At 43.2% G+C, this 24,221-nt stretch overlaps 1 protein-coding gene across 1 annotated transcript in view; it reads left to right on the plus strand.

The window, feature by feature from the left end:
• LOC111981562 (syntaxin-1B-like) overlaps positions 1–24,221 on the plus strand; it is a 46,382-nt gene that overhangs the window by 13,462 nt on the left and 8,699 nt on the right. The window contains exons 2-3 of the mRNA XM_024012886.2: positions 17,102–17,176; positions 19,552–19,651. Coding sequence (XP_023868654.1) covers positions 17,102–17,176; positions 19,552–19,651 — 175 coding nt within the window. The remainder of the gene's footprint in view (positions 1–17,101; positions 17,177–19,551; positions 19,652–24,221) is intronic.

Genomic DNA, 24,221 nt, shown 5'->3' on the forward strand with positions numbered 1-24,221 from the left:
TGTTCGTCCTCTTCCCTTCTGTCAGGTTACATTTCTGAGTTCACAATTCGTCGTTTGCTCAGGGTTTTAAAAAGCATAACATGTCATTATCTCCTCTGTACTTCACTCAAAGGAGAAAGTACTCCGCTTGTATTTCACAGATATTGGTTTGGGTTTGAACCTCGCGCCCTTTTTTCTTCCTCGCGTCATCTCTCCATTCCCCATCTTCCAACCTTCTCCACTGCAAAGCGCTGCCTGCAAACTGTCAATTATTTTCTGCAAATTATACAGTATACCTGAAATGTCATGGAGAGATTGGAGCTCCAATGAAAATCAAATCAAATTTATTTATAAAGCCTTTCTTACATCAGCTGATGTCAAAGTGCTGTACAGAAACCCAGCCTAAAACCCCAAACAGCAAGCAATGCAAGTGTAGAAGCACGGTGGCAAGGAAAAACTCCCTAGAAAGGCCAGAACCTAGGAAGAAACCTAGAGAGGAACCAGGCTATGAGGGGTGGCTAGTCCTCTTCTGGCTGTTCCGGGTGGAGATTTATAACAGAACATGGCCAAGATGTTCAAATGTTCATAGGTGACCAGCAGGGTCAAATAAAAGTAATCAAAGTGGATGTCGAGGGTGAAACAGGTCAGCACCTCAGGAGTAAATGTCAGTTGGCTTTTCAGTAGCCGATCCTTCAGAGTATCTCTACCGCTCCTGCTGTCTCTAGAGAGTTGAAAATAGCAGGTCTGGGACAGGTTGCACGTCCGGTGAACAGGTCAGGATTCCATAGCCGCAGGCAGAACAGTTGAAACTGGAGCAGCAGCAATGCCAGGTGGACTGGGGACAGCAAGTAGTCATCATGCCAGGTAGTCCTGAGGTATGGTCTTAGGGCTCAGGTCCTCCGAGAGAGAGAAAGAAAGAGAGAAAGAGAGAGAGAGTTAGAGAGAGCTTACTTAAATTCACACAGGACACCGGATAAGACAGGAGAAGTACTCCAGATATAACAGACTGGCCCGAGCCCCCCGACACATAAACTACTGCAGCATAAATACTGGAGGCTGAGACAGGAGTGGTCGGGAGACACTGTGGCCCCATTCGACGATAACCCCGGACAGGGCCAAACAGGCAGGATATAACCCCACCCACTTTGCCAAAGCACAGCCCCCTCACCACTAGAGGGATATCTTCAACCACCAACTTAGAATTCTGAGAGAAGACCGAGTATAGCCCACAAAGATCTCCGGCACTGCACAACCCAAGGGGGGGCCGTGGCGGAGATCTTTGTGGGCTATACTCGGCCTCGTCTCAGGATGGTAAGTTATTTAGAGTTCTCGTGTCAGCGAATCATATCCCTGAAATTGGGAGAAGAAGGGTGGGACTAAGTAAAAGAATGGGAGAAGACAGATGTCGGCTCATGTGGCAAATCCAATGACTGTAAAAAGAATGGCCAAAGCCATCAATCACGTGACACCATTCATTCCTATGTGAAGACTCAATAGCACATTTGAAGGCCAGAAAGCTTGCTAAGATGGCGTCTCATGGAGACATAACATGCGCAGTTTGACCTACTCAGGGAACTGACGCTGCAGGCTATCTCAGTGCTGCCCCCTCTCATTGAGTAACACAAGTTGAAGGCTGACCGGGGTACTGCAAGCTGCCATTAGCAACAAAACTATCATTATAACGTCTTCTGTGTGCGATTTTTAAAGAATCGGTTCAATGACATACATATGGTGTATTAGAAGCAATTATTAGTACCATGTTTGTCTTCGCAACATCTTTTTTTTTACACGAAGATTGGCCACGAATATTTAAATTTTTTAATCGGCCTTAAACTTCTGTGGTTTCAAGGAGATGGGGCAGTAGTTCTCTCCTGGGCAAATCCAATGATTTATATACACTCTAGATGACTGACAGGGAGCACCGTTTTGAAGCCCCCCGCGCCTCCATCTTGGCAATCCCCCACCATTGTAAAGATATTTTGGAAGCTGTGAAAATGCATTTATTAATGTCTACATTTGGGCTCCTGAGTGGCGCAGCTATCTAAGGCACTGCATTTCAGTGCTAGAGGCGTCCCTACAGACCCTGATTTGATTCCAGGCTGTATCACAACCGGCCGTGATTGGGAGTCCCATAGAGTGGCACGCAATTGGCCCAGCGTCATCCAGGTTAGCACTTGGCCGGGGTAGGCCGTCATTGTAAATAAGAATTTGTTCTTAACTGACTCTCCTAAATAAAGATAAAATAAAAAAATACAAATTTCCACGTCTATTCTATTACAGACTTTTAAATGATATTATGTGAGCTAAACATACACATTTAACCTGAAAAAATATATGGATTTGTTTCCGTTAAAATAAAATGTTTTGAAAGTACTAATGTTACTGTCCCCACCACAGCAAAAAAAATCTTAAATACTTGTAATTTTGTTCATGAAATATTTAACTGAAATATCTTAGAGTGCCAATATGACCAACCGGTGGCTTCAAATCCTCTCATTGGCCAAAACATACACTATACAAAAGTATGTGGACACCCAATGCTGACAGGTGTATAAAATTGTGCACACGGCCACGGAACATCCATAGACAAACATTGGCAGTAGAATGGCCTTACTGAAGAGCTTAGTGACTTTCAACGTGGCACCGTCATAGGATGCCACCTTTCCAACAAGTCAGTTTGTCAAATTTCTGCCTTGGTAGAGCTGCCCTTGTCAACAGTAAATGCTGTTATTGTGAATTGGAAACGTCTAGGAGCAACAACGGCTCAGCCGTGAAGTGGTAGACCACACAAGCTCATGGAATAGGACTGCTGAAGCGCGTAGCGTATAAACATCATCTGCCCTTGGTTGCGACACTCTCTACCGAGTTCCAAACTGCCTCTGGAAGCAACGTCAGCACAAGAATTGTTCGTCGGGAGCTTCATGAAATGGGTTTCCATGGCCGAGCAGCCGCACTCAAGTCTAAGATCACCATGCGCAATGCAAAGCGTCAGCTGGGGTGGTGTAAAGCTTGCCGCCATTGGACTCTGGAGTAGTGGAAATGTGTTCTCTGGAGTAATGAATCACGCTTTACCATAATCTGAGTTTGGCGGATGACAGGAGAACTCTACCTGCTCCAACACATAGTGCCAACTGTAAAGTTTGGTGGATGAGGAATAATGGTCTGTGGTTTGGACTAGGCCCCTTAGTTCCAGTAAAGGGAAATCTTAACGCTACAGCATACAATGACATTCTAGATGATTATGTGGCAACAGTTTGGGGAAGGCCCTTTCTTGTTTCAGCATGACAATGCCCTCATGCACAAAGCAAGGTACATACAGAATTTGTCGAGATCGGTGTGGAAGAACTTAACTCGGTTGCACAGAGTCCTGACCTCAACCCCATCAAACACCTTTGGGATGAATTGGAACGCAATATTGGAATGTTCTTGTGGCTAAATGGATCAAGTCCCTGCAGCAATGTTCCTACATCTCGTGGAAAGCCTTCCCAGAAGAGTGGAGGCTGTTATTGTAGCAAAGGGGGGACCATCTCTACTATGATGCCCATGATTTTGGAATGAGATGTTCAGCGAGCAGGTGTCCATCTACTTTTGGTCATGTAGTGTAGCATCCGCAATCAAGGCTTTATTTACATCATTGGGCAAATCTAGCAGAAAAGTCTAAACGGAGTCCTTGGGATGTCCTAACTCTGATGTCATCCCATTGAAATATACATTTTAAACGGTTAAGGTAAGGTTTAAGGTTATGGTTAGGTAAGGGCTATGGTTAAGGTTAAGGTTAGGGTAGGGGTAGGGGTTAAGGTTAGGGTTAGGGTTTAGGGTAGGGAAGTCCCAAGGATACTTAATATCACTAACCCAAATCTAGCCATAGCAAATAACATGGTTACAATAGATAATGGTAACAATAGCTAATGACATTAATTAGATTGTGTAAAATAATGTGTATTAAGATGAAAATGTTATTGCATTTAAAGTGTAAAAGAGGGTGTTAATCTGCTACAGAATATGTTTTTTATCTCCACCAGTAGCTAGTGAAGTTAACTAGCTAGTGCTAGCAGATTGCTAGATAGTCAGCTAGTTAGCCAGCTAGTTGGTCAACAGAATGTCATAGTTGCAACATCAACTAATTAGCTAGCTAGCTAGATACCTGACTAACTAGCCATTGTTACTGTAGCCTGCACATCTTCCTTTTTTTCACAGCTGTCACAAATCCTGGTGTGCTCCAGAAACCTTTATGTTGTAAAATTCTATTTGCTTCCGTTTTATTAGGCCATTTTTGTGTTTTGGCAAGTTGTTGGTATTATAATGTTTCATTTTTATATCTGGAGTGCAGTTTTTCCAAAAATGTACAATCCTAAATACATCTGTGCTCCCATTTGCCACAGTTTCTTGGAGATCCTTTGAATGGTAACATTTTGTGATTCTCAACTCATCCTGTTGAGCAACCACACCCATAACTGTTTTATAACACCTCAAATGAAGCTCACTTTACTTCAGGTGTCGGTGCACACTCTATAACGGCATATGACATGGTTATGATGCCCGTCATTCCATTCAATGTTATAATGTGACACAGAGGTTAGTAAATGACATAACACCCTGGAATATCATCTGGTATGTAGACTCTTATGAAGCATGTAATAACATATGACAGAAGTGGTCATGCAGTTGTTATTAACAGTTGACATTAGAGCATTTGACAACAGGATGGAGTATAATCTAGGTAGACACTAGTTGTACGATGGAACACTCCTATAGGTTCCTAGGCTACGTGATGCAAGATACTTTAAAACACGCAATCATAGATTTGTTAAACCCTCCCATCTTTCACCATTTTATATATTGATTACATGGCTCATTGAATTCTGGGAATTGGTCATGTACAATGCCCCAAAAATGTCTTGGCAGCCTCACGAACCTGTCTCCATTTCTCAGCTGTAATCCCCTGAGGGAGACCACAGACTTGGTTAAAGTAAGTCTAAATTGAGGTCTAAATTGAGTTTGAACTTAGCACCGTGCCACATGTTTCCAAAAAAACACCTCTGGCAATATTTCTACTCCTCTTATCATACTTGTTGAGAACACACAAACTTCTGATAAAAACTGATAGTGATAGTCATTAAGGTTCTATTAATTCATTTGACGGGGAATTAGAAGATTGTCACTTTGTGTTAGGGTTTAAGAGATATGGCTCAGGCGACACTCAACCTTTCGATTAGCCCTCTTTCATTAGTTACTTTAACCCCTAACCCGTTCCACAAAGTAAATTATAAACGGGGTGGTTCGAGCCCTGAATGCTGATTGGCTGACAGCCGTGGTATATCAGACCGTAAACCACGGGTATGACAAAACGTTTATTTTTACTGTTCTAATTATGTTGGTAACCAGTTTATACTAGCAATAAGGCACCTTGGGGGTTTGTGGTACACTACATGACCAACAGTATGTGGACACATGCGTGTCGAACATCTCATTCCAAAATACTGGGCATTAATATGGAGTTGGTCCCCACTTTGCTGCTAAAACAGCCTCCACTCTTCTGGGAAGGCTTTCCACTAGATGTTTGAACATTACTGCATGGACTTGATTCCATTCAGCCACAAGAGCATTAGTGAGGTCGGGCACTGATGTTGGGCGATTAGACATGGCTCGCAGTCGGCGTTCCAATTTATCCCAAAGGTGTTCAATGGGGTTGATGAGGTCAGGACAGTCAAGTTATTCCACACCAATCTCAACAAACCATTTCTGTATGGACCTCGCTTTGTGCACGGGGGCATTGTCATGGTGAAACAGGAAAGGGGCTTCCCCAAACTGTTGCCGCAAAATTGGAGGCACAGAATCGTCTAGAATTTCATTGTATACAGTAGAGTTAAGATTTCCCTTCACTGGAACTAAGGGGCCTAGCCCGAACCATGAAAAACAGCCACCGACCATTATTTATCCTCCACCAAACTTTACAGTTGGCACTATGCATTGGGGCAGGTAGCGTTCACCTGGTATCCGCCAAACCCAGATTCGTCCGTCGGACTGCCAGATGGTGAAGCTTGATACACCCCTCCAGCCAACGCTTTGCATTGCGCATGGTGATCTTAGGCTTGTGTGCGGCTGCTCGGCCATGGAAACCCATTTCATGAAGCTCCCAGCTAACAGTTATTGTGCTGACATTGCTTCCAGAGGCAGTTTGGAACTCGGCAGTGAGTGGTGCCAACCAAGGACAGACAATTTTTATGCGCTACGCGCTTCTGCACTCGCCGGTCCCATTCTGTGAGCTTGTGTGGCCTACCACTTTGTGGCATAGCCATTGTTGCTCCTAGACATTTCCACTTCATAATAACGTCACTTACAGTTGACCGGGGCAGTTTTAGCTGGGCAGAAATTTGACAAACTGACTTGATTGGAAAGGTGGCATCCGATGACAGTGCCATGTTGAAAGCCACTGAGCTCTTCAGTAAGGCCATTCTACTGCCAATGTTTGTATATGGAGATTGCATGGCTGTGTGCCCGATTTTATACACCTGTCAGCAACAGGTGTGGCTGACAGGAGAGTGTGTATTGCCAATATACCATGGCTAATGGCTTTATCCAGGCACTCCACGTTGCATCGTGCGTAAGAACAGCCCTTAGCCATGATATATTGGCCATATACCACACCCCCTCAAGCCTTATTGCTTAAATATAAGATGAATACTTTCCCATTTCTCACTAATTATAGATTTTTGGGGGATGCACAGTGCAGTGCAGTGGATGAGTATCATACAGTGCAAAATACTCGGGGAAGAGCGGTTGATATGACTGTGCATCGTATTGATGAATTAGTGAAGTGTGTCCCGATTCTCCACACTTCTCCCAGCATGTGCACTTCCTGTCATGGATTTAAAAGCATTGGAGTGGTGTAAGCGTAGACTGGAGGGAGTTTCCACCATGGTGAGTGTGCAAGTGCACACTTCGGGAGAAGAGAGAAGAATCGGGTCGAAACCTGTGTCTCTCTACTGGAGCCTAGCCTCACATCCTTGCCTTGTTTGTTACTTCACTTAAGACACTCCCCTGAGTTTTTCGCTGAGTCAGTCTGGAAGCCACAGCATCTATTTCTATCTAAACATCCCCTCCTCCATCCTCCACCCCTCCCCCCCCTCCATTATGAGCCATAAAAAAGACGGCTCGCTTCCATTTTCTCCCTTGGCCCCCTCAAAGCATCAGAATGACGGTTGATAAAGGAACATGGACACTGACAATCAATGCTTTTCATAGCCCTGGAAGTGGGAAAGCGAAACATGGATTGACAGAAGATGGACATGAAGTGGATGATGGTTGACGTGTGTATACATCAGGGCTCTTTATTTAATCTCTCTCCTCTCCATGCCCTCTACCTCTCCTGCCACCACTTAAACCCCCCAAGTCTAACCCTAACCCCTGTGTACTACATAGGGACATTAGTTAATGTTGTTCCCAGGCCCAAAATACATGGGCAGTAACAGCGGTGGCTTCTTCCTCTCCCAGTACAGATGGACTAAGGGTTGGGCAAGGCTCTCATGACATTGTATTCACCCTCACACCTGAGGTCACCCAGGCTTATGTAATTCTCCCTGACAGGGAGTTGTGTGTCGTGGATGCAGAGGGATGGCGTTGGGGGTGGAGGACGTTTGGAATGGGGGACCCCTGGTTGGGTCACAACGGCTGTTTGATCCCCTGTGCTGGGAGCAATGGGATTTTTTGTAGGTGTAACAGATGCTGTTTAACCTGCATCATGTGTGTTAGCTAGCTGCAGACTCTCCTGTTCCCCTCCCCATCCTTTCCAATTTCTCTCCCTCCCTCTCTCCGTCTCCCTCTCCTTCTCTCTCTCCCTGGATTCACCCTCCCTCTCCCTCCATCCCCCACTCTCTCTCTCTCTCGCTCTCCTCTGTCCCTCCCCACAGCGGCTCTCTCTTTTCTCTTGACCCTTTCTCTCTATCTCTCACATTCTGCCTCACTCTATCTCTCTCATCCCATCCCTCTGCTCCTCCTCCTCCACACTCCACACCATAGCTCCATCTTTGCGCAGGGCTTTAGCTGTCAAAGTGCAGTCAGTCAAATTAATCCAATTAATGCACATGAACACCCATGTACACATGTGTACACATTTGCACAAATAGGTTTATAAGCTGTATGACCAAGCATCTGCACATACATGGGCCCTATCAATCCATCCGTCCTCCCAGCAGCCCATTTGTTATAGCATCAGCAGCAGGGATCGCAGCAGTATGCATCCGTCCTCTGTGGTTGAACTGGTACACTGTTCGTTAGCTGTCTGGATGCTACACACGTTATTCCTGGTGGATCCAATGCTGTCCGCAGGCTAGCAGGCGATCGCGGACGCTGTTTGCTGCAATATCTCCCATAAAACCTCAACTGGGTCTCAGTTGTTTTTTAAGCTGCTGAATGGATCAAATTGAATATGATTCACTCAATATGATCATTTTGCGAGCCTTCAGTTTCAAATGGTTTTCAAGAACGTTGCAAGAATATGATTCTGCATTTCAAATGTGCTTTGGCTGTTTTCTCTAGGGTGTGTGTTTTTAGGAGATAATCAATACTTGTGTGTTTAGGCAATCGCAGAGATCCAGACTAGAGTTTTGTGAATAACACTTCATACGGATGCACATCCACACACATCCACATAAATATACACTTACGAGGCTACACATATACACACGTACATACACATCAAAGGTACAGATATACACACATACATAATACTCACATTCTATGCATCCATAATATCTTCTCCCATCCATCCAGTCATCCATCCACTCATCCATCCACTCATCCATCCACTCACAAAAGCAAAGCAGAGAGTGGTAATGCATGTTATATTTTATGTAGACATTTTTACTGCAGGGCCGATGTCATAGCTTCATGTGATTCCATGGACAACGGCATTGTAACTTCCCTTCTCCTCTACCAATAAAACAATATAAATAGAGGGAAGCTCCCCTGCCACTAGATCCAAAACAGCTGGTTAGGCTGTCAACGGCTTGATGAATAAGCGATAAATTAAATATTTGCTTATGTAATAGTGAGTGAGATGGTGTACATTTTTCAGCGTTTACGTACGGCCCAAATTTGTAGTGTTCTAATGAGGCGAGGATCATTTAGTACACAGAAGTATTGGAGGTAATTAATTGTACTGTTTTAAAATGTTTTAGTGTACATTTCAGATTATTTGCCTTTAGTATCATTATATAAGGGTAACATTGCCTGTAGTATAACATACTGTACAGTACATAGTCATCTCTCTGGTGTGAGGGATAGGCCTATTGAAGGTTTTTAAATGACTACATTTTCATTGAAGGCTAGCTTTTTCTTTTTTTACACGACATCCAGAGATACAACATTCGAATGCATGCTTCCTTCCTAGCGTTCTATCTCCATGAATATAGTGAATGAACTACTTAAAAAGGTGTGCTACAGTCTGCGAGCAGATAACCCCCACGGCTAGCTTTGTGGTCGTTAATAGTTTCATTGTGTCGCGAGTCTCTGGCATGCATCTGGACGGGGCTGGCTACTTAAAAGGGGGTGAGTGGGACACAGACAGAGCCTCTTCATGTGGGTTACCCAGTTGAAATGCGATTATGTATGTCTTTGGATCACATGCAGAGTACACACACTTAACTAGGGCGACTTTTTAGATCCCTAAACCGTTTAGAACCGTGTACTGTTCTATATTCTATAGCCAGACTAACTGAGACTCACATGGCAGGTGTATTAGGCCTGCCCTACATTGCTCAGAGCGACACACCAGCATTTCCCTGTGGTGCCCTCAAGAGGCCTATCTCCCAGATGTACAATGCTTTATGTACTGCTCTGAACACTATGAGGTCGCATTCACACCTAGCAATGAATGTGTTTTTGAATGTTCTGGTATATCTGAAGGGAGGGAAATGGTGGAAGTACTGTGCATCCATTACATTACTGTCAAATCCTTTTTGCTGCTTGTTGTAATAGTGTGTACAGTGAAGAGTAGGTTGTCTGGAGTTAGGTTTAGCTATAAGCTCTACATTAGCTATAGTCCCTACTTAACATTAGATTAAATATGATTCGGTTCGAGCCCTGATTAACCAGTCTAGCAATTTAGCCTGTCCAGTGTAACCTGAATGCTAGCGTGATGTTTTTGTTAGTCCAGCTGTTACAACAATTCATTGCCACAAGCAAGTGAGCGGTACACTAGGTAGGTACATTGGCTATGCCAAACTGTGTATGACTGCATTTCTGTGGATTGTTCTGGAACCCCATCTGATTCCACCAACCATGTCCAACCGTATTCAACCATATCTTCTCTCACAGCATCTTTTGATGTCTATTCTCTGCTAAATAATTAGCATTTCATTTCCTCAAAAGCCTTTCAAACAAACCAGTGTCTACATTGTACCATTGTTGTCTATATGAATTGCAATACTAGATTGATCTATCTGGTACCAGTTGTAACACAATCTAAAGATTTGAATTCTGATGTTACTGCAGCAAACCTTTCTCAAACCTTATCTCTGCAGCCCAGACATGTTATGCACTATTGTAGTCACATTCCTATCGTCAGTTGAATTCCATCTAAACTCCATTCCATTAAACATAGTCCTAGCAGATTTACCTGCTCATATATGCAACTATTCGCACCTACCTACGTACATGCTCTCTCTCCTCATGGATATCTGTTGTCATGGAATGTTTTGCCCCTTGGCCCCTTTTCATTAGTATGCACGTGCCTCTCATATTGAAGACATGAGCTGTAAACTAGCTTATCTGCCCATTGGCAAGCAAGGGCTAGAGAGGCTGCCATTCCCCCGTCGGGTGAAACCGGATGCAGGTGGAGTGCTGGGAGGCCCTGGGAGGAGTAAAGGAAGAAAACAGCCAAATATAGCTACAGAGAGTAGACAACACACATGGGAAATGTAAAAATGCTGACCAGTTCAAGATGAGATAGCTGTAGCCTAGCCGACATAGCTGCAGCTTGTGATGAGGATCCCCTCAGAGGCACCTGGCAACAGAGCTAGCGACGAGTTAGCATTAGCCCCGCTGCTCGTTTCACTACACATTTTAATTCACGTTGGGTGCTTTCTGTCTGACTTTAGGTAGGCGTCAAAAGTAGTGATTGCAGATTATATCTACCTTGTAGTGACACCAGGGGGTGAATGAAGTACATATGCTACTCACATCGTAACATAATACTTCTGCATAACATTTGCCATATTTAATTAATAATTGTTATGGGTTCAAACAGAGGTGCTGCCTGACCTCGAGTCATGAAGGGCTGCAGTGGCTGCTGGTTTTCATTCTTGCTTTTTTTTAAATCAGTTGCTGATTTAGACCTGTGTTACTAGGTGTGTGGACTCTCTGGGCAATCAGTGACATTAACTGATCAATTATGGGCAAGGGCGAAATGGGAAACCTGCAGCACTGCAGTCCTAGAGGACTGTTCTACACCCCTGGGTGAAAAGCATGATTGGTATCCTCCTCTTTTCTTGGCTAAACACACAGTATAAAGCCACCACGTATGCACGCACACATACTCAAACAATGCATAGTGGTGTAGGGTGATAGCTAGCAAACAAATGTAGCTATTCAAGCGCAGCTATTTATAGCTGTATTGATTTAGAAGGGGTCTGTGTTAGTGTGTAGGTAAGTGTGCTAATGTGATAAGAGATCCACGTTGTAATACAACACTAACACAGACCCCTATTACTCCAAATTGTAATATAACACTGACATTGTGAAATATGAGAAGACAATGCCTCTCTGAAGAGGTCAGCTATCTTGGATATTCTGAATATCTTTGTTGTTACCTGACTCTTTTACAATCGAAGCTACTTGTCATATTAGATTTTTCTGCGATCACAATTTATATTTTTAAAGTCCGGAAATATATATTTCTCTGTCACATATCAGGATTAAGGTGCATTTATCCATTTATGTGTGTTTGCCTTTTCAAATAATGCCAACATGCTTTTGTGTGATACAGCAAGTGTGTGTGCTTATGCATATTTGTTTGTGGCTTACCATATACGGTGCATTCAGAAAGTATTCAGACCCCTTCCCTTTTTCCACATTTTGTTTTGTTACACCTTTATTCTAAATTTGATTAAATAACAATGTTCCCTCATCAATCTTCTCAGAATAAGTAAAAACAGGTTTTTAGAAACTATGGTTGCTAAAATGAAAAACAGAAATTCCTTATTTACATACGTATTCAGACCCTTTGCTATGAGACTCAAAATGTTGCTCTTGTGCATCCTGTTTCCATTGATCATCCTCGAGATGTTTCTACAACTTGCTTGGAGTCTACCTGTGGTAAATTCAATTGATTGGACATGATTTGGAAAGGCACACACCTGTCTATATAAGGTCCCGCAGTTGACAGTACAGGTCAGAGCAAAAACAAAGCCATGAGGTTGAAGTAATTGTCCATACAGCTCCGAGACAGGATTGTGTCGAGGCACAGATCTGGGGAAGGGTACCAAAACATTTCTGAAGCATTGAAGGTCCCCAAGAACGCAGTGGCCTCCATCATTCTAAAATTGAAGAAGTTCGGAACCACCAAGACTCTTCCTAGAGCTGGCCAAACTGAGCAATCGGGGGAGAAGAGCCATGGTCAGGGAGGTGAACCTGATGGTCCCTCTGACAGAGCTCTAGAGATCCTCTGTGGAGATGGAAGAACCTTCCAGAAGGACAACCATCTCTGCAGCACTCCACCAATCAGGCCTTTATGGTAGAGTGGCCAGACAGAAGCCACTCCTCAGTAAAAGGCACATGACAGCCCGCTTGGAGTTTGCCAAAAGGCACCTAAAAGACTCTCAGGCCATGAGAAACAAGATTCTCTGGTCTGATGAAACCAAGATTGAACTCTTTGACCTGAATGCCAAGCGTTGCTTCTGGAGGAAATCTGGCACCATTCCTATGGTGAAGCATGGTGTGGAGATGTTTCTGGGAGACTAGTCAGGATCGAGGGAAAGATGAACGGAGCAAAGTACAGAGCGATCCTTGATGAAAACCTGCTCCAGAGCACTCAGGACCTCAAACTGGGGCGAAGGTTCATCTTCCAACAGGACACCGACCCTAAGCACACAGCCAAGACAATGCAGGAGTGGCTTCGGGACAAGTTTCTGAATATCCTTGAGTGGCCCAGCCAGAGGCCGGACTTGAGCCCGAACGAACATCTCATCCAACCTGACAGAGCTTGTGAAGATCTGCAGGGATGAATGGGAGAAACTCCCCAAATACGGGTGTGCCAAGCTTGTAGAGGCATTCCCAAGAAGACTTAAGGCTGTAATCACTGCCAAAGTCGCTTCAACAAAGTAGTGAGTAAAGCATCTGAATACTTATGTAATATTTCAGTTTATTTTATATATTTTAAAACATTTCTAAAAACCAGTTTTTTCTTTGTCATTATTGCGTATTTTGTGTAGACTGATGATAGAAAAAATAGAATACGGCTGTAACGTAACAAAATGTGGAAAAAGTCAAGGGGTCTGAATACTTTCCAAATGCACTGTACAAGAAATGGCACGTTTTGTTTAGTTTAAAAACATTCACCTTTTGTGCAATACGTAGGTGTAGGCTATATGCTTAGAATTTGACAGACATTGATACCTCTTACAACATCATGATCTAAATGAAATAAGCCCAGCTAAGATTGTGTGCATCTGTGCAGTGTAACAGTCAGGCAGCCATGGAGATGGTGGGCTGGGCAATATGCAGCAGAAGCTGTTCCATCATTCCCATGAATAATACATAGACAATTTCAGCTCTGGGAAGGAGGAAATCTGAGCAGTTGATCGTGAACAAACCATTGGGGGTTCCCTGAAAGTAATGGTAAAGTTTTTGGTAGTTTCAACATGGATTAAAATGTTCAATCTGAGTCAGTTATCTTAATTGGAAAGTATCTAGGAATAGGCCACTATCTCTTATCAAATAAATAATTTACTTGCAACACTGCAGTTATATCCCAAGCATAGTATATTACTATGTCTGCTATATTGTTTTTACTTGCTACTTTACACCTATAAAAACATCTACCGCATTATCCAGATTGGTGGTATCTGTATGCCTATTATAATCAATACTTTGATTGATTGTCTGTTGTAACCACACCCTTTTTTATCACGTTTCAGGTAAGACCCAAATGCAGACTGTGTTGAAGTAAAAAAAAAAAAAATATTACAGCAACAGGGGCAGACAAACGACAGGTCAAGGCAGGCAGGGGTCGATAATCCAGAGTTGTGGGGGAATGGTACAGGACGGCAGGCAGGCTCAGGATCAGGTCAGGCAGAGGTCGGTAATCCAGAGTAGGGGCAAAGGAACAGGATGCCAGGCAGGCTCAGGGTCAGGGGCAGGCAGACAGGCTCAGAGTCAGGACAGGCAAGGGTCAAAACCAGGGCGGGGAAAAGAGACTGGGGAAAAGCAGGAGCTGAGAACAAAACGCTGGTTGACTTGACAAACAAGACAAACTGGCAACAGACAACACAGGTATAAGTACCCAGTGGATAATGGGGAAGATGGGTGACACCTGGAGGGGAGTGGAGACAAGCACAAGGACAAGGACAGGTGAAACAGATCAGGGCGTGACACTTTTAAAATGAACGCTTAGAGGACAACACAATGCATGTATGACCACAGTCACTTGATTGTACACAATCAGTCGTGTTCATATCTTACTCCAACATGCTCCAGTCCTTGGCCTTTTGAATGACACGGACCACACAGATGAACCACAGCTCCAGATCTGTAGCCTTTGATAAAAACCAAGGGAACCTAAACTGATTCAGACGAGTCTGTCAGAATTGCTGTTCTCTGTGGAAACCTGTCAGTTGTTTATTCTGATTGAACCTTCTATATATCTTTCTCTTTGATGATCATGTGTAGAGGTGAAACCAATTACTCATTAACCCAAATTTGAGCAACATGTCATTTAATCACAGCATTTTTTTTGCATAGCTATGGCCATTTAAATGGAGCTGGTACTAAATGCTTCAGAAAATAATTGCTAGAAATTGATATGAATATGGTAGGTCATTGATATTGCCTGTGTGAATGTTAGCACGAATGTGAGTCACCGCTCATTAGCCTGAAAGCTACTGTGAAAACTCAACACATTATATTCTCTATTATGTGCTTAAATGGAGCAAAAAATTAACAAAATGGCATGTCGTGACATGTTTTTCAGAAAAGCATTTAAATGACAAAAAATCTATACAACGAGGTAAGAGGAAAAAACATAACAGCAGCAAAGTGGCTAAATGGTGCCATGTCCTCCAAGAACTGCAGTGTGTATCAATATCAAAGCTCCATGCACTGAAGTCATATTAATCCTTTGTCACACACCCCATATACACTAGCATCACATTACATTGGACAGTGAGTGATCCAACCAGGAACCGTCTCTCATCATACCATACACGGCAGAGTGGGTGACTGTCATCTGAGGCCACAGATGGCAGGAACATGAACTGCACAGCCTCGAGGTGGAGCTAGCTAGTTAGAGGTGGGGACTGGAGGGAAATGTTTCAAACCCTAACCAAGGCAAAGCCAGCCCCAACAGCTGGAGACATAGTCAACTGTCCGTTACAATCAGGGAGCCAGCGCTCAAGTTCAACGCTCAGCAACTCGACTAGGCCTCCCAACGCATCCAGCCTCTGCCTTGGAGCTATTTTTCCCTCCCATATGCGCCTATGAAAAAACGTTGCCTCCCCGACACACTTGTCTGCTGCTGTATGTTTTGGCATGAGATGCGATTTAGAGGACTTAACTCTCCTGTCTTTTTTCTGGCCAGAAGACATACAGGAAGTAATGGAGAGTGAAGGGAAAAGGTTAACTAGAGTGTGCCCAAGTATAGGGCTGCCATTTTGTAGATTTCTCTGTTTGCCAACAGTTATAGATAGCTGTCCACTAGCTGCGTTTATGACTAAGCTGTTCAGCAATGACTGTTCTTCTGTTGTGGACTTCTGTAGAGGTCTTGTCGGTTTGTTGTTTTTCCCCAGGTGAAATGGATTTGTCAACCCTTCTCCCCCTCACAATGTGATTCACCATGGCTGCCATTAGATCACAAAACACTCTAGGGGCTCGATTCAATCCACATCGCTGAGGTTCAGCGTTATAGCGTAATTGAAATGTATAGGTAATTTCCGATTGAGCCGACATATGTAGCGTTTACTGTGAATGCAGTCTCCGCTAACGCGGGAACATTGCCTTTTAATGTCTGTCGCGCTATTGCACAGCTCTTCAGCACTACGGATTAAATAGAGCCCTAGATCTAACTGCTGCTTGCTGTTATTGCTTGTCTGTTTATTGAACATAAATACTATGCCCTTCTCTGGTGCAAATAGGCAAAATACCCATTAAGCTGTTGCCTAAACAGTTCATCAATTTGATCATACACACACGGTGATCTATCTCTGGCCTATCTATTGCCTTTTTTGTTGGGTGTATAATTTCTAGTGCCCCTAATATCAGCAACAGAATGAGCTGTGTGCTGCCCTATGGCAGACGGCCCACGCTCCACCTTGCCAACACTACACACCTCAGGCCCTCTCCATGGGCCTCTGGCAATTCATCAACGCTAAGCGCGACAAGAAGCCGAGGACACATCTTTATTATTTTAGCGCAAATGTAAGGTGTTCCATCGATTCTCCTGCCATTTTCAACACCTTCGTATACAGCCTCTCTTTCTCACTGTCTCTTAGTCCTTGACCCTGTTGAGGTCAGTTTACACAGCCCGCATCGCTCTAAGCCGAGGAGGGTTTGTGTAAGACGCTGAGGGTCACTCCCTTCAAGGGTCATTCCTTTCATATCATGAACTGTTTGAAGTGACAGCGCAAATATAACACACATATTTCAAAGCCTTTTCTGTAGCTTTATCTAAAATGGCTGCCATGCATGTCACCAAGCAGTATGGATACAAGGGTTTTCCTTTTTAGTCTCTACCCCTTACCCTTCCATCCTTACTCCTTACCCTTCCAACAGTTAGGAGGGTCTATAGCCAAGTGTGGTACTGTTTTATCTGCGGTTTGCACAGGTCACAAATACGCAATCAACAATAAATAGCGATATGCCAGTGCAGTGCATGGGGGACTGATTTTGTTTTTCATTTGTTCTGTTTCAGGCGAAGGACAGCGATGACGATGAAGAAGTTGTCCAGGTTGACCGGGATCATTTCATGGATGAGTTCTTCGAACAGGTCAGTGCAACAAAACAACTGCAATACATGCTTCGAAATATCCTAATAACTATTATTACAAACTTAACCTGGTAGTTTCTTGTATCCACACGTCTGCAGGTCATATTTAATAAAAGGGGGCAAATTACTAATTAAGGTGTATGCATAATGCCATAAGGTCATAATTGGCAATTAACTGGTAGCAAATGCCTTATATAAGTGCCATATCTCTAAAGTTAAGGTGTTACTGTTCTACGTGTTACCCATTTACTAGTGTTTCCAAGTGCAGTGTTATTAATGCCATATTATAATGGGGGCCATCAGGCCACATCATGTAAAAACAAGAAAAGAAAATAGGCCTACTGGCTACATTACCTCCAGGTCATGTTCCCTTCAGCTTTATCTTTCAAAATTGAAAGGGCTTAAGCATCATTTCTTTCCACATTCCTCCTATGCAACAAGGAACATGCTATGAGAGGAAAAGGAGAAGGGGCAGGATATGCAAATAGAGCGACGTTATGTTTGGTGTGTTCAAACACAAGAAATCGGAATGATTTGCGTACTAACTGATGATCCAATGGCGGGGGAAAGCTACTGAAAGACCAAGTTACGGAGGATGTAACAGCTTTTAAGTCCCTCCCCCTGGGTTTCTTGTGATTTATTTTGCCTACTATGCCAAAATTGAGTAGTGACCTTTCTTTCCTTCCTACCATAATAAGACTGCAGTGAATCCATCAACTCTATCAGTGGAGGTATATTTTATACTTGGGAGATGCTGCCAGAACTCTTTATCGCTGAGTGTTAAGTCTTGACGAAGACATTAACACCCTGGATGTCTGACAATACGGCTACAGAATGTCCCAGCATTTATGGGAGTACAAACAATCTGTGGCTTAACATTTCCAGTAGTTCATTTTTTTGTGTAAGACCCCTCCAGGAATTGTTTTCTCTCTTTGGAAAGGCTTTTAAAGCAAAAACCTTGAACAGATACCCAGTTATCTGCAACACAGCACCATGAATCGCAAACAAAAGCCCCAACTCTGGTCCTTGTCTTTTGATAGGCATCTTATCAAGCCTGGAAGACCAGGTAGACACTGTTAGTGGGGCCCTGAGGGGCTAGCTGGGATTGAGGACACCTGCCTTTGAAGAGCTCTGCTGCTGCAGGCAGGGTGCAGTCGTTGAGCCTGGCTTAGCTGTGCTCCTCACTACCTTATGGGCCGTGGCTCAACTCCTCTGTCCTAATGAAAACGAATCTGTCTGCTTTACAAAGCTTTCCTCTTAAAACTATTAAGTGAACACTATAGGGGGAAGGGGAATTGGCTCAATCTGGGCTAAACAATGATTCACTATAATCGTTTCGTTGTGAGCTACTTCGTTGAGGAAGTAGCTCACGAGCCATTGTCATTGAACTCTCTGTCCCATGGAAAGAACAATAGGAAGAGCAATTAATAATGGAGAAGAGAATGAATAGGAAATGCAGAGCACATAGATGCTCATATCCATACAGTCATTGCAAAAGTATCCGCATATCCACAAGAATAGGGGGACTTTGACACGTCTGTATCTGCCTTTGACACGTCTGTATTGGGAATTGGATTACATAACCCATTCAGATGGAGAGGTGGAATGAATACAGAACGTGTGGTTAGGCTGCTGAGTCTGACTTTGCACAGGATTTCAGGGGACAGTCCGAAGTTCTTGGAAATGCATTATCTGCAGGCCCCTCTGCACATTCTGTGGGGTTGGAGGAGTTTGAACACCCACCATTAAAACAGTGGCCATCTTGTATCATACAAATGTTAGATAGAGATATTGATCCACAACGAGTGACGATATATAGCTAATACTGCAATAAGGTATTAAAAATCAAATCACATTTTATTTGTCACATGCACGTGTTTAGCAGACGTTATTGCCGGTGTATGTATGTATGTATGTATGTAAACAGGTTTCGCTGTGATGTCTCAGTATGAAAACCATTTAGACTAAATAACATTCCTAAATTCCCCCAACGATGGCTAAGAATCAAGCCTCCAAACCCTAAACTAGCAGAGATGATAATTATCAGTCAGTAATTGACTTATATGTGGTCTTATGCAGATTCCCCTGCTCTCCCACCCATCAGAAAGTGCTTCCATTGGGTCGTCATGTCAGTCGATGATTGAGTGTGTGAGGTAATCCTGTCCATGATGAGGTTCAGAGGCCTCAGCTCTCCCACACTGTACACACATCCTCTCCATGGGTGGCCGTGGTTGGTCGATTCCATAGAAATAGAATTACTAGAACGGAGAAGCTCCTTAGACCACGGCCATTTGACAGTACACTCGTTTAAAGAGTATAAGAATTAAGCCCTCATGTATGTTGCCTCTGCCCCCTCCTTCTCACTCCCTGTGCAGGTGGAAGAGATCCGAGTCTGTATAGATAAGCTGTCAGAAGATGTGGAGCAGGTCAAGAAGCAGCATAGCGCCATCCTGGCAGCGCCCAACCCTGACGAAAGTAAGTCTCGGTGGCCACGAGCCACATCCATGAGCCGGGATGGATACTTTTAAGACGGGGCCCAATTCCATACCAGTTCCATACTGCTTTCCCTCAGTCCTCATGGACTCCACCTTGCAGCACTGACAGGACAGGTAGAAGTGATGTGCCAGACAATTCAATATTGCTTTCCGGTTTAGTATTGGTGTCAAATCCTTTCAGGTCTGTGTGAGGGGGAGTAAGTAAGGGCCTGAGGATAGCAGAGACAGATTGGTTTAAGTGTGTGTGTGACCCTGGCTATATACCTGTGGGAGATACTCCACCCACGCACTCAGTGAATGTGACCCCACCCACTCATCTCTTACTGAGTCACACCCGGCCCACGCACGCACACCCGGCCAACACACACGACTCAACAAATGAATATGCAAGGGTGGGACTCCACCCACTGGTTGACGAGGGTTCACCACCACACTCACTGAATAATCAATGAAAAGTTTTTTTTGTGTTTATTGTGACAATATTATCATTATTATAACACATTTTCATCTTACGGTCAATGAAGACAACACATACATTTGCCCTAACATGAAATGAAGTTGTTTGGAGGCAGGCTTCAAAAAAAAAAAGAGCACTAAGGTATTACCATGGATAACACTTATGAGTATGGTCTTAAACAGACATGAAGATGTGTGTAAATATTTAAATACTATGGTATTTTCTCCAATAATTTGATTGAAATCCAGTCCTGTTAACCTTCAACCACTGCTTTTAGGCCCTTATGACTGTCTGGCATTTTGTCAAAACCCCAATAGGGCCCAAAAGATGCCACAATCAATCAGTCAAGAACGTACAATGAAAGACGTTTCAGAAAATGGCCCCTTCATTGTTGCCGTGCTGCTGTAGGACCGTGCGGTTGTTAGGAGATGAGTGTAGTGTGTTCTTTAGAGTTCACAGTGACCCAGGCTGCTAGTGACTCAACTGGAGTGAATGAATGTTTCATTGCTAATGTTAGGCCTTGTCAGACAACCTCTAGTCTGGGTTAACCCAGAGTCTCAGGGCAGGCAGTGGCACAATACCTACTGTACCGTCACCACGGAATCCTTCAGATTTCACGTCCTTTTCTCACACGTTCACATCCCTTTTATTGCCCAATCACTGTTATTGTAGCTCCTCAATGTGTTTTTGCATACAATTTCTTTTGCCTTATGATTTCAATATTTGATTTCAATTTCTACACATGCATGTTTTATCTTATGTAATGTTGTTGGACTGTTTCTGTCTTTTTCTTTTCTGTCTGTTTTTCCTTCCTTTTTTCCCCCATTTCCCCTTCCTTTTTTTTTCTTGTGATGCATGCTTCATGAAGGACTTGCTCCAGGGGACTTGTTGTTGGAGTTCAGTTTTTGTGAGTGAGCTAACTGGTTACTAGTTATCTACCCAGGTGGTTTAACTAGTAAGTATGTGGTTGCTATGCTATGTGTGTGTATGTTGTCTGATTTCTTTATGTGATAAATGTGGGGAATCTGGTCATTTGGAACATTTCTTTGCGACTAAAGCGTCTAAGTAGGAAGATCATTGCTTACATATATTCACATAAACATAATATCTTTAGATTCACTGTTATTATTGATTATATTAAATATTCCAACTCAGACAGTATGTATGTTGTCCCTACAGAATTGCCGGCATATTTCTGTTTCTGTTGTTTTTTATTATATTCATGTATGCTAGCTTAATCTTACATTTATGTCCTCAAAATGAACCAAAAGCTTCAATTTGGCCTCTCTCATGTTTGCTAGTCAAGCCATTCCAAATAATGTTTGGTAGTCAGTGGATGATACAAAATGCATTCCAGTGTACTTCCTTGAATAATGCATGCTGGGAAGTGTAGTTGTTTACTGAAGAAATCTGTGTAGAAAAATCATCTTCAGTTATCATCACTTGGAAACCCAACGCTGTAGCCTGTAGTTATTCAGATTGCACTGTCACACTTTGCTATTTTCAAATGAAATGTGAATCGTACAAGGAACAATCATTCTTGGACTTAGCAACGGAACATGTTTAAATCTCATGCCTCTCTCCAATCATGGCCGAAGGGCATCTCCATAATGTATAGTGAAATCCTGAGGAATCACTCCATTTGAGTTAGCACAGAATTCACTTATCACGTCACACACAGGGTGAACACAAGGACAGGGAGGACCCGTCAACAGAAGGCAATACACGGCAACCAACTTATTTAGTAAGCTATTTAGTTGTAGTCTGTATGCAGTTACACTTACACATATAAAATGCCTTATCGGTAAAGGCCTTATAGGAAAGGGTCTTAAAGGTAAGGGTCTTAAAGGTAAGGGTCTTAAAGGTAAAGGCCTTATAGGAAAGAGCCTTTCAGGAAAGGGTCTTAAAGGTAAGGGTCTTAAAGGTAAGGGTCTTATAGGAAGGAGCCTTTCAGGAAATGGTCTTAAAGGTAAAGGCCTCATAGGTAAGGGTTCAGGGGTTTTTCTTAGAGGCCAAAAGCTAAATCTTTCAACTGAAATGGCTTTGTGTTGTAGCTAGCTCTTGTGTCTTGAAATATAGATCACGGATGCTAGTCCCAGACAACAGTATTGACCCACAAGGAGGTGTCGTTGTGTGCAAATATGATTTGCCAGGTCAGTGACATAGGACCCTTTTTGCTTTCGGATAATCGATAGACAGGTCAAATGCAGAGGCATGGAGTAGCTACCGGACACCTTAAATACACTAACATTTGGACATAATCTCAGAAAAAACAGCACAGTATTCAAAACACAACACAAAACCCAACAATCAAGGCATCCAGTGTTAACCTATTAAGTACCAGACAGGAGCTTGTTAGCATCTGATTGGTTTGTTGATAGCACCTAAAACGTGCCCAGTGATTACAGGTTAATTTGCACTAATTGACTCTAAATATACCCCGAACAAATATCACAAAACTACAAATGGCTTTCCTTGCTGATACAGTACTTTGAAAGGTAATTGACCTATCTGTGTTGTCTGTATGCAAATGACTGGTTATCCTAATGTTCCTGTAAATATATCATTGACTTACTTGTGATGGACAGAACAGTCCCTACATTTCAATGCATATAATAACGCCGTAGAGCAGTGGTAGAATACTGTATCATTGTAGTAACTTACTGTTGTGTATGATGAATATCCTTTTCTACCACAAAATTAGATTTTAAATTATATTATTTTAGTGTGTTGAATGATTTATTTTAAACCTTTCCGGCACTCAATATTGTTAAACTACACTCTTATAAAAAAAGAGTTTCAAAACGGTTCTTCAGCTCTCCCCATAGGAGAACCCTTTTTGGTTACAGGTAGAACCCTTTTTGGTTGCAGGTAGAACCCTTTTGGGTTCAATGTAGAGCCCTCTACATGGAACCAAAACGGTTCTACCTGGAACCAAAAAGGGTTCTTCAAAGGGTTCTCCTATGGGGACAGCCGAATAACCCTTTTAGGTTCTAGATAGCAACCTTTTTTTTTTTTTACAAGAGTGTACTTCCTAGCGTCAGAATTAGATATGTCTCTTTATGATTCATGAAGTACAAAGCTACAGGGCACATGTTTTAAGATTAACCAGCGGATGTAGGTGCTGCACTCTTGTGAAAACTCTTATCTTAGGTAACGCACAAACTATCTTAATGAGCCGACAGCCAAATTACAACACGAGAGAAACATGCCGGCAATTAACTCATTAGTTATCTATAATCATGGGTAGACGTTATACATTTGTTGTAGATAAACAAATTATGCATATGAGTTTCTATTACCAGTTAATGATGTGTTAGGAGATAGTCTTCTTGTTAAGTGGAGTGCTCTGGAAAACAGACTTTTGCACTAGACTAGATGAGAGTGTTGGGGTGTTTGCGGAGGTGGGCGAGAGAGAAGGGAGGGATTGAGGGAATTACAGGTGGCGAAGGAAGGAGAGGATGAGGTAGGAAGTGAAGTATGTGGAGAGGAGAGGAGAGGAGAGGAGAAGGAGAGGAGAGAGAGGAGAGAGAGGAGAGGAGAGGAGAGGAGAGGAGAGGAAGAGAGAGAGGAGAGGAGAGGAGAGGAGAAGAGGAGAGGAGAGGCAGAAAGGGCTGAGCTGGTTTCCAGTGACTGAATGGAATGGCACTGCAGCGGTAATAAATCAGCCCAAACACTGCAGCTGAGTCCCACACACACAAAACACACTCGCACGCACCCACGCACACACACACACACACAGACACACACACACACACACATAACACACTCACATGCACACATGCACGCACGACACACACACACACACACACACACACACACACACACACACACACACACACACACACACACACACCACACACACACACACACACACACACACACACACACACACACACACACACACACACACACACACAGGCTTAAACACTGTCACACACACTCATCCACTCCAACCTACACAATCCCATATTCTTTGTTTAGATTATAAACTGATTTTCACATACAATACCACTTTTCATTCACCCACTAGTACAGTATGTTTGCACACTGTTATACATACATGAGAAAATTTGCAATATCACTCGCATAC

This window comes from Salvelinus sp. IW2-2015, linkage group LG20 (assembly GCF_002910315.2).
Source record: "Salvelinus sp. IW2-2015 linkage group LG20, ASM291031v2, whole genome shotgun sequence".
Classification (NCBI taxonomy): Eukaryota; Metazoa; Chordata; class Actinopteri; order Salmoniformes; family Salmonidae; genus Salvelinus; species Salvelinus sp. IW2-2015.